Source organism: Sporobolomyces koalae (assembly GCF_050403365.1).
Source record: "Sporobolomyces koalae JCM15063 DNA, S_koalae_JCM15063T_v1_ctg40, whole genome shotgun sequence".
NCBI lineage: Eukaryota > Fungi > Basidiomycota > Microbotryomycetes > Sporidiobolales > Sporidiobolaceae > Sporobolomyces > Sporobolomyces koalae.
In genome coordinates, this window is record NW_027481731.1 from 119,369 (window position 1) to 130,316 (window position 10,948).

Genomic DNA, 10,948 nt, shown 5'->3' on the forward strand with positions numbered 1-10,948 from the left:
AAACTCAATATGGGCGATGCGGACGAGCGCGTTCGCGTGCTCTGGACATTTTTACGAAAGGAACTGATCTTGCAGCAAATTCGTTTTCAACAACCCTAGTACAGCGAACCGAACAGCGTTTACTTTCGCGAGAGAGGAGCGGGCTGTTAAATGAGGCAAGAAGGCAGAGTCAGCTAGTGGTCCAAGGAAGGAATAGCGCGCGAGAAGTTCACTCACGGTAGGACCGCGCGAGAGACCTTGGGCACCGGCGTAGATGACCTCTTGTCCGGCTTGCTTGAGCTCGTCAGCAATACGGATGAGGGCGTTGTACTTGGCAACACGCTCAGATCGGCAGGGAGCACCTGTCATCGCAATTTGCATAAGTTGCGTGCAACTCATGGTGGTAAGTCACGTCGAAAGAGCTCACCAGTCTTGATCTCACCGCACGCAAGACCGACGACGAGGTCAGCGATGGTCGTGTCCTCGGTCTCACCAGATCGGTGGGAAACCATGACTCCCCATCCGTCGGATTGAGCGAGCTGGGTACTATATCGACAAATTGCGGTGTTCATCAGTGTCGGCGCTTGGGCATGAACAAATTCGCACTTGACTTACGCCTTGATCGACTCAGTGATGGTACCGATTTGGTTGACCTTGAGGAGGAGACCGTTGCAGGACTTCTTCTCAATGGCGCTGCGCAAGCGAAAAGGTACGTAAGCACGGTGGACCACAAAGTCATTCAAGCGGGAGGCGCTCACGTTTGGATACGCTTGGGGTTGGTGACGGTCAAGTCATCTGTGGCGCAATTCCAGCATGTTAGTCGGTCCGATGATCCGTTGATAATGCGAGGCATCCTGGTTCTCACCTCCAACGATCTACGTAAAAGTACAGACAGGATTGCAGCATCAGCAATCACTTCAGACCGACAGGCATTCTGCTCGACGAAGCGTACCTGGATCTTGGTGTTTTGGGTAAGGTGAGTCCACGCCGACCAGTCGTCTTGGTCGAAGGGGTCCTCAATCGAGACAATGTCGTACTTCTCGACGAGCTCGTTGTAGACGTTGGCAAGCTGCTCGCCGGTGAGCCACTTGGAGGGGTCCGAGTTGGGGTTCTTGAAGCTGTAAAGGCACATCACAAATGCGCGAGGTCAATACGCGTACAGAACTAAAGGGGAGGGAAAATCGCAACGCACTCGAGGTCGTACTTGCCCTCCTTGTAGAACTCGGAGGAAGCGACATCGAGACCGATCTGGACCTTGCCGGTGTAGCCAGCCTTCTCGATAGCCTCGGTGAGGATCTCGAGCGACTCCTCGGCACCCTGGACGTTGGGGGCGAATCCTCCCTCGTCTCCGACGTTGGTGGCGTCAATGCCGTACTTCTTCTTGATGACGTTCTTGAGGGTGTGGTAGGTCTCAGTTCCCATCTGCATGGCCTCGTCGAAGTCCTTGGCTCCGGTAGGGAGGAGCATGAACTCTTGGAAGGCGAGGGCGTTTCCGGCGTGCGATCCACCGTTGATGACGTTCATGGCAGGGACGGGGAGGACGTAAGGAGCCTTGACACCGGCAAGCTCGGCGAAGTGAACGTAAAGGGGAACGTTCTGTCATGCGAGACCTGAGTCAGATCATGTGACATGACGAAACAGTCGATTTTCTGTCAAAAGGCATACCTTTTGGGCAGCGGCGGCCTTGGCGACAGCCATGGAGACACCGAGGATGGCGTTGGCTCCGAGCTTGCCCTTGTTGGCGGTACCATCGAGCTCGATGAGGAACTGGTCGATCTTCTCCTGGTTGGTGATGTCGAGCTTGGCCTCGATGAGCTTGGGGCCGATCACGTCGTTGACGTTGGCAACAGCCTTGAGGACACCTAACATGAATCAACGGGAATAGAAGTCAGGATCGTTCACAGCAGGTCGGAGATAGGAGGCACCACGAACCCTTGCCGAGGTACTTGGACTTGTCACCGTCACGGAGCTCGACGGCCTCGTGGATACCGGTGGAAGCACCGGAGGGGACGGCAGCGCGGAAGAGACCTATACAGCACAAGATTGTCGAATGAGCACGCCGCAAAGGACACTCGATCGGCCCATGGAGCGGGGCTGACCCTTCTCGGTGACAACGTCGACTGTTCACAGGAAAATGTCAGATAGAGGTACCTCTGTAGTAGTGTTCTCAATCAAACGTACCCTCGACGGTGGGGTTACCACGGGAGTCCCAGATCTGGAGAAGCAACGCGAACCGAGGTCAATCATTGGAACTCGCTCTCGGCGCACGTTCGCACCGCTTGACCACGTGCGTCGCAGCCGATAGACACTGTTGATGTCGAGGAAGCGTTGGGACTCACTTGGCGAGCGTGGATCTTCGAGATGGACATGATCTGAGGCGAGTTGAACCATGCAACGTTGGGGAACACGCACGGCGAGAGGGGAACAACACGGCAAAGAGCGAGAGGCAGCACGAGTAGGTACTGGTTAGTTCCAGTCTGTGCCAACAGCTCAGTCAAGCCAAGAGCGTACGTGTAGAGTGAAGTGAAAGTTGAAGGAGAGAGTAGTTCGCGCACGCTGTCGGATCAGCCCAAGTCGGCACCGCTCTCTACATTTTTTTTAATCGATAAACTGGATTGGACAGATCTGACCCTGATCAGCTCAACAATGCTGCCTAGCCATTCTCAAGAAGCGACTGATGAGTCGCAGCCGGTCAGCAGACCGCGGGAAGCCACGGAAGCGCCAGTTCGGAAGGTCTCCTGTTTCGCCCGAAGTCCTTCCGGCAATGTCCTTGCAGCTATGCGCGTCCCGATCAATCGAGTGGGCAGCGTCGTGCTCTGCGACATTACTCGCTCGATCGTGATTGTGCCGCGATGCGACGGATCAGTGAGCGCCTGAAGATCCAGCTTGCGCGAAGGGGGTCAGAGCGCGCAGACAAATACGTGGTTGCAACATTTTTCGAGTTCAGGAAAGAGGGAAGGGGTTTTCTACACACAGGACGAGTCGGCAAGATAAGAGGAAAGATGAGAGCGTGTGCGGGGGAGAACAGGCAAGATAGGAGATTCCCCCCTCGTGAGCAGGCTGGGATCAGCCTTTGACGCTCATCTTGCGCCTGAGTTTCTCCTGTCTTTTGGCTTCTTCTTTCATCTGCTTCAACTGCTCTTTCTGCTGCTTCTCTCGCGCCTTGAGCTCTTGTTCTCGCGCCTTTCTCTCCTCCTTGAGTCGCTTCTCGGCCTCCTTCTTCGTCAGAGGCGGAGGCAACAGCGGAACGGGCGGCGGCAATGGGCCAGAGGACTCGGTCGTCGAAGACCCTGAAGAGTGTGTTGCCGAGCCATTCGCGTGCCCCGTCGAGTTCGACACGGTGCGAGGTGCGGACGCGGGCGTGTCTGACGCGGCCGCTTGAGCAACGGGCCCAGTAGTCGAAAGCCGCTTCGTGATTGACGCGCGTCGCAGCGTCGGCGAATCCTGGTTCGGAGCGGGCGGAGCGGCATTGGGAGGTCCCGTGGAGAGCCCAAGCCCTGTTCCGATTAACGGCGACGAAGGCGTCAGGCTCGGGCGACCACTAGACGACAGCGGTCGAGGCTTGCTGCGGGAGAAGAGATTGCGAGTGGCGGAGAGTGGGCCGTTCGAAGACGATGCAGCGGCGGCAGGAGGAGGAAGTGTTCCAGCGAGATGCGGCGAGGCGGTTGCGCTACTCGTCGAGGACGACAAGAGATCTTCCGATGCCGAGAGGCGAGAGTCTCGACGTCGGTCAACTAGAACCGGAGACTGGCTGGGATCGATAGCCGAGCGTGACGTTGTCGAATCTCGGTCGTCCTCCTTCGGCAGGGTCGAAAAGGTGCGTGCGGGTGAGGCGAAGGCTGGAAGCCCATTCATTTTTGAGGCGAGAGGGTCACTGGTAGGTCCGGTTGCAGTGTCGGCAAGGGGAGGTTCTGGCGGAACAGCAGACGGGAGGGAGCTTGTCGTGCCAGAATCGGTCTCTGGCGGTACGCGAGCGTCCGCGTCCGTCTCTGGGTTTGCATTTGCCAAGCCTGCTGGAGTGCTGGCGCTGGAGGTTGAGCGCGAGGGCGCAGCTTGCGATTTCGTTCTCGCGAATCGGCCTTTGAGGGACCAGCCACTCTTCTCGACGGCGTCGCGATCTCCGCCCGCTGAGCTCGAGAGTGAAGCAAGGCTTGGCTTCCGGTGTTGTCTCGATGGTGATGGAGAAGGCAGAGCGGTGCCATTGGCTTGAGGGGAAGGGGATTCCACGTTGAGCGGTGGGAGGCTCGTATGCCGTGCTTTTGGCGACTCAAGGGCAGCAGTGGGATCCACAAGGGCAGCGGGGACTGTGACTGGCGGTAGAGGATCGAAGGAGGGGGGCGAAGGCGATGGCAGTTTCGCTTCAACTGAAGCGGGAGGCAGTGGAGGGATCGGTGGAGGTTCGTCAGCAAGTTTTGTGAAGGCAGAAGTGCCAGTAGCGCCACCAGTCGAGACAGAGCTTGTTGTCATTGTTCTCGGACGCATCCCTGCTGTCGCTTGAGGAGGCAGCCCCGAGAATGGAGAGTCAAGATCGACCGCTTGGTAGAACAAGCAATATGCTGAGCCTTGACCGGGTGTATCGCCAAAGTACCGGGCGATTTCAGCCTGTTCAATTGGGTAGACGTTGTTGTCGTCGAAGACGATCCATTTCGAGCCCGATTTGACTATCGTGATGTAGTGCCCGTGCGTTGGTCCCCTGCAAGAGAAGCCTAATGAGCGAAGTAGTTCGGACGTGAGGATGAACCAGCAACATACACTCCAATGTGAACAACGATTGCCCACAGCTCGTAAAGTCGATCGGGATTGGAGATGTCGTCTGTCGTGTTGAAGAGTCGCAGCTCGAACGGGAAGACAACCCGATACGTGAGCTTGACGTGGCGCTGCAGGCTTTCCTCGTATTTAAACCGTTTCAAGTGGAGCGCGAGGAGGTTGGGAAGTTTCTTGACTTTCATTCTGTGAGGCAGGGAAATGAGGATCAGTTGTTTGCCTCGCTCGTACAACCTCGTCTAGATGTATGCTTGCCGTTTCTCTGCTTCCTGAAGGCCGCAGCATTTGTCACACGAAAACTTGTTGCGCTGGCAGAGCATCTCACTTGCGCTGAATTGCCGCAGGCACGAGGTGACAGACGAATTCTGCTCGATATCGATCGAGAGGTCTAGGAAAGCTTCGTCACGCGAAGTCGTCTGTTGGAACATAGAGTGTCAGAACTGCACATGGCTGGGGTCAGGAAAATGCGAGACAGTCGACTTGCGGTCTCGCATGTCAGACACCGGGTCTCGTTTGTCAAGATCCCTTCGAACAGCGAATGAACCCAGGTCTTGGCATGTTCACCAAAGCCTGTACCAACCAGACCTGTTGTCATGCGTCCCGACCGTCAGCGGTCATTACGAGAGCAGTCTGGTCCAGCCTGGAACAGGACAAACTTGGTGCTCGACCTTCGTCCTCTGCCCGACGCTTCTCTTCCTTTTCCAAAATCTCGGCAAGTGCATTGACCAAGAAATTCAGGAATTCGTGCGCGTCTTGGTGCAAAGTGCTGCGGAAGAACTCGTTGTCTCGTTTGAGCTGGTTGATGAACGCTTGCGGTGCGACCGTACCGGTCGACTTGGGCTGAGCAGAGATGGCGGCAAACAGATCGCGTAGGGCGGTCAAGAGAGTCGACTCGACACCGCTGACCTCGCGCGCGAGCGCTCCATTCTGCACGACGGGTTGACCGACGCCCGTGAAGGACGAGTTTGTCACGGTGTGCGTGAGAGGAGTACCGATTGGTGGTGACGATGAATCGCTGGTCGCGGTCGACATGGACCCCTGCCGTTGCCGTGAGAAGATTCCGCCTCTGCCCCCGCCGCCGGCAGAGCGCGCGGGAGGCGGTGTCGGTCGTAATGCAGTCGGAGATGGTACCGGTGAGGACGTCGCGGGTTGCGCATCGAGGGGAGGCGTCGGGGTCGAAGCTGGAGGAGCGAGAGATGCGCTGTCGGGCGAGTCTCCAGTTTGGGTATTTGCGAGGGAGTAAGGCTGGTACGACTCGACGAGTTGCCGGAATGGCCTGGCAAAGTAGAGGGACTGCAGGACGGAGTTGGCGTAACTGTATTCAGATCGAGATTGCAAACAGATTGCGGGTGATTAGTTTCGGGTGCCGAAAACGGCGCGGGTGGGGAGAGCACGAGGCTGACCAGGTGTTGCCAAACTGCGACAGGCCAATGAGCGAAGGACACACAGTCAGTACGTGCAAGCTGCTTTGCAGCCCGAGAGCAGCTCGAGGGCCCCGGGATGCCCTAGGTGCGACGATCCGCGAGCGTGGATGGGATCCCGCAGCCGGTCAAACTCACATTCTCCATGCCAAAGTACCGCTCGCCGGGAGTCTCGGTGTGCCATTCGGTCCCCAGGGCGTCCTTGCCTGCAGCGCCGGTGCCGCCAATGCCGCTGCCGAGGCCATTCGGCGCGGAAGGGTTGGGCGCCGCGATGCCGCTGGTCGCTGAACTGCCCCATTTACGAAGGAACGCCATGCGAGACGAGTGCTGCTATTCCCGTCGTGGTCACTGCCAGCATGCAACGGCGTTCTGCGGTGGGCAAACTTGTCACGGGATCGGGCGTCGAGCCGAGGTTGGATCCGGAGACTGCGCTGCGCGATCTTGGCACCTGACGAGGCGAGCGAGCTGGCGCACGTGCGGCAGAGGCGCTGCTGCTCAGAGATGTCCTTGGACGAGCGACGCGGTAGCGAGACCGAGTGAGGCCCAGGTCGAGACGCAGCGATGCAGGCACTGGGTGATGGCACTCTGCCTGGGCCTCGGGCCAAAAAGGCCGCGTTCAACATTTCGAATATTATTGTCGCGATCATCTATGAACTGGCCAACTCTCGGATCTCGTCGGTTCGTTGCGCATCGTCGCGCTGTCGGACTCGGCCTGCAATGCGACTTCTCTCTCGCGTCGCTGATCGACTCGACGTCGGCCGAAAATCGCGGTTTTGAAAAGTATCGCCGCTTCGGCGTGCGGTGGGCGGAATCTAATCTCCCGTGATGTCCATCGTCTCCCCCTCACTCCCATCTTCGTCCTCGTCCACCTCCTCGAGGCTCATCTCGATTCCTTCTTCGCTGCGCGTCTGCAGCGCCATCGAGTTTTCTACCCCGCTTCGATCGTGCTTGTTCGGGTCTTCGAACCGCGCTCGGGAACTAGTTGCTGTGTCGAGGCCGACGCGTATCTCGGCGTCGAGCTCGGCAACTTGCCGATCAATGTCGTGCAGGACGCGCCGGGGCAGGCCAGGAAACAGGAGAGGCTTGTCGCTGATGCGGGAAGAGACGTCGTCGAGCACGACCTTGAGCAAATCGCAAGTCACGGGTTCGCCGGGAGCGAGCGCGAGCGCCTATCTCGTCGAATCATGTCAGAAGCTGAATCTCTTTCTCGCGCACATGCACCTCTGCGAAGGGGGAACTGGAGAGCGCACCTCGTGATAGCGAGTGATCGAGTCCTGAAAGTTTCCTCGCTGATGTTCTACGAGACCGAGAGCGCTGTAAGCTGCAGCTGAGCGGGGATCGAGGTCCAACACTTTGCGATAAGATGCTTGTGCTTCCGAAAATCGCCTGTCACAGCTACGAGATAAGCCGGGTTCTATCTGCGCTCAAACATCGAGTGACACTCACCCTAATTTCCGATACGCGTGGCCAAGATTGAGGTGAGTTGTCGACCATGCAGCCTGAGAGCTCTGTACAGTCTGAACGAGCGAGAGTGTTTCTCGGAAGAATTGAATTGCCCGTTCGTACCTGGACATGTACCGTCAGTCGTGTTGCAGGTGTCTGTACAGAAAATGGCTCGAGACTTACTCGCCGTTGTGTACGCAGACGACTCCTAGCTCGTTGAGCACGAGAGGGTCGTCTTTGCATATCTCTCTCGCTGCGAGTAGGTACTCCTCAGCGAGCGTTGCGTTCCCGAGACCGAGGTGCTGCATTCCGATGAACATGACGGGGAGATGGCTCCCTGAAAGATGGCGATGTGCGGTCGAGTAAGCCGTAATCGCCTGATCATGCTCGCCCTCGAACGCGAAAGAGTGGGCATATGCCAGCCACGCAGGTCCAAAGCGAGGATCGATCAAGACTGATTTGCTGAAGGACCAGAAAAGCACGAGCATTCAGAGCTTGCCCAGACAGAGGAGAGAACCAACGCTCACCCAAAGAACCGCCGCGATTCCTCCCACCTCTTGCCTGCAAAGTACCACAAGCCAACTGCATACCAGCTGACCGCATCGTCTGGCTCGCTGTCGACCATCTCGTGGGCGAGGAGGAACAAGCGCGAACGCATGTTTGGCAGTTGCTGCATGCAGGCGAGGTGTATTGGTAGTGTTGGACGATGCGAGGGATACCTCGAAAGGATTCTGGGAGGAGATCGGAAGCGTCAGGACCAGACTGGCCGCGTTTACAAATAGCTACGTGGGAAAAACGAAGCTGACTTTGATGTCACTTTGAAGCATTCGGCGTACCGCATCCCGTTGTACATCTCGTCCGCGAGACTGAAGAGAACGTCGGGATCATTCCCAAGGGCATAGTCCTCTTTCAAACGCTTCCTCGCGACGGCGATGTCCCGGTTATGCGCGAGCTATGGAAGTACGCGGTTTGTTAGCCGGCTGTGGCAGTACCAGAGCAATAGCGCGATGTTGCACTGACCTTTTTCAATCGGACAGTGTACATCATCCTGATGAATTCGGCGTCCTCCTGAGCTTGAGAATGATAGGGAAGACTCTGGATGAAGTCCCATTCTGGATCATCTCGCGAACATTGTCAGCGGCTGCTTTCCGATGGCGCATTGACCAAACTAACCTTCTTCGCTGGACATCATCTCGCTGCCGACAAGCATTTCGTAGCTCTCGAAGCATTTAACGTCCCGCGACAAGGCCTCCATGAAAGCTTCTTTCGCGAGGTCGGTTGCCTTCATGTGCATGTATATCAGGCCTCGTAGATGCGCGGCGGAGGCTGTGAGCTAATGAGAGGAGCATGAATGTGAGCACGATGGTTCTCGGATGAGGAGAGAGAGTCTCGCGGCTAACTTTGATTCCTCCGTCGCCTTTGTCGCCCTCGCTTTCGCTCAACAAGTTTCCTCTGCGCCCGACCATTTCGAGCGCTTCCTCCCATTTGCCGAGACGAACTTGACATTGAGCGGCTAGGTAGCGACACGCCAAACTCGAGTCTGTCAATCGAACCGCCGAAGCGGCAGTCGAAGTCGAGGCAGTCGTGGACGGGATGGGTCTCAGGGCTGTTAAGATCCGCTCGGCTTGGGCGTATTGGCTCGTGAGAAAGTGAATTTGCGCAAGCCAGAACGCATCATCGGGATTCTCTACAGTGAAGTCAAGTCTCTGTGTGCATCAGCAACCCCCATGATACGGTACATGACCTTCATATGACTCGTACCTGTCAACCCGAGGACCTTGGAACCCCAGAACTTGGCGGAATCGTAGAGATGTTGAGTCATGGCATCGTTGCGCCAATTCCTCATGCGGTCAATCATGGTCCACGGCGTTTCGTCTGCATGTTCACTCAGATAGCTAGTGGTATCGTCCTGGTGACCGAAAGCCAAGCCAGTCGCGCCCCTTGCAGGTCGTTGTGTTGCTGTTGATCCCGAACCAGCGAGTGAGGGTCTTCGAGGTGAGAGCGAAAGCGTGCTAAGGCTCGACTGGCGGCGCAGATGCTCTACTTGATCGTGACTGAGGTTGGACTCGAAGAGGCTCCTCTTGCCGTTCTGTTTGCGCGGAGCTGGATGTCGATCATTTGAGAATGAGAACGAAGCTTCGGGTGCAAGCGGGGGCGGCGAGGGCGATGGTAGCCGCCGCGATGTAGGTGCACGCGACATGCTGATCGAGCGGTCGAAAGGATAAGATACGTAACGAGACAAAGCGGCATTACTCAACGCGTCGATGTATGATAACACGCGCAAGATGTTCCTTTTTCCATCCTACCTTCTGCCAATCACCTATTCAAGACATGCATACATACGACACTTTCTTGGAGACTGTTGAAAAAATGGCAGCGAAAAAGACACCTTGTCCTGCGAACGGGCCTCGAGACCTTGAGCTTGGCGCATAATTGAGCCGACTCAGAGGGCCGGAAGCGCTCGATACCGCGATATGGTACTGCTATTAGTATGCCCGCGGGGCCGTAGGGACGACGAATGGGAGAGGAAGACTCGCTGAGGAAGGCAGAAGTCATAGGGAAGGATGCGGGCCAGGTGGGCAAGGTTGCGCTTCACCGAACCCAGCTTCAGGATATTGTACTCGGGGCGCGATGCGGTATAGTACCCTGTCCGATGAGCAAACACACCAGTGAGTAGCGGAACGGCATCAACCAGACTTCTCGGGCTCGCCCTCGGCCTGGACCGCACGGACACCGACTGGCGGGTGTGCAAATCGACGCGCTTCCGACACTAACCGCGAGGTATCATCAAACCCTATGATTCCGGAACAATGCTGCACGACTCGGTGGAGAGGGGGGGGTGCTCGGACCCGGATTCTCGACGGTAGCTCCTCGACGCTCGTCCGACTGCATCGCACTGCACTGTGCATAGTGCATCGCAACAAAAAGGGAACGGAAGCCCGAAAGCCTCCGCTCCCGCCCTAAAGATTGCGCCTCTCTGCAGCCCAGGGGACCACAGGCGACAGCAGCCCGCCGTAGGTCTAAAGTCGCCGTGCAATGCGGAGCGCCACTGAAGGACCAGAGTATTCGTGAGACCCAAGCCGAGGCCAGGTAAGTATGCCTAAAGAATTTTCTGCCAATTCGAAAGGGAGGATCCAGATCCACAGGGCGGGGGGAGGGTGCTCGGACCCGGGTTCTCGAGTCTTGCTCCTCGACACTCGTCTACCTACACCACATCGTATCACGCTACACTGGTGCCAGTGCATCGCAACAAAATGGGAAGTGAAAAGCAGTGAAAAGCAGTGAAAATCAGTGAACGTCAGTCAAAATCAGTCAAAATACGTGATATTCAGCGATCGTGG

General features: G+C 57.0%; 3 protein-coding genes across 3 annotated transcripts; all 3 read right to left on the reverse strand.

The window, feature by feature from the left end:
- Positions 1-119: 119 nt before the first annotated feature.
- JCM15063_006121 (uncharacterized protein) lies at positions 120-2,348 on the reverse strand (the record flags this gene model as incomplete). Its single annotated transcript, XM_076680589.1, has 13 exons — positions 120-143; positions 217-341; positions 407-525; positions 595-672; positions 738-774; positions 845-854; positions 932-1,097; positions 1,172-1,575; positions 1,645-1,841; positions 1,912-2,007; positions 2,079-2,099; positions 2,161-2,194; positions 2,319-2,348. The coding sequence occupies 13 exons, from the start codon at positions 2,346-2,348 to the stop codon at positions 120-122; spliced, it is 1,341 nt and encodes a 446-aa protein (XP_076532329.1).
- A 697-nt stretch (positions 2,349-3,045) lies between these two features.
- Positions 3,046-6,479, reverse strand: JCM15063_006122 (uncharacterized protein; the record flags this gene model as incomplete). The annotated part of the gene is made up of 7 exons (XM_076680590.1): positions 3,046-4,672; positions 4,732-4,929; positions 4,999-5,159; positions 5,228-5,328; positions 5,400-6,058; positions 6,147-6,160; positions 6,303-6,479. 7 exons carry the CDS (start codon positions 6,477-6,479, stop codon positions 3,046-3,048), a joined length of 2,937 nt encoding a protein of 978 aa, XP_076532330.1.
- A 497-nt stretch (positions 6,480-6,976) lies between these two features.
- CDC16 (anaphase promoting complex subunit CDC16) lies at positions 6,977-9,807 on the reverse strand (the record flags this gene model as incomplete). The annotated part of the gene is made up of 10 exons (XM_076680591.1): positions 6,977-7,333; positions 7,415-7,550; positions 7,611-7,730; positions 7,791-8,069; positions 8,135-8,338; positions 8,414-8,559; positions 8,628-8,719; positions 8,781-8,940; positions 9,008-9,294; positions 9,369-9,807. 10 exons carry the CDS (start codon positions 9,805-9,807, stop codon positions 6,977-6,979), a joined length of 2,220 nt encoding a protein of 739 aa, XP_076532331.1.
- Positions 9,808-10,948: the final 1,141 nt, after the last annotated feature.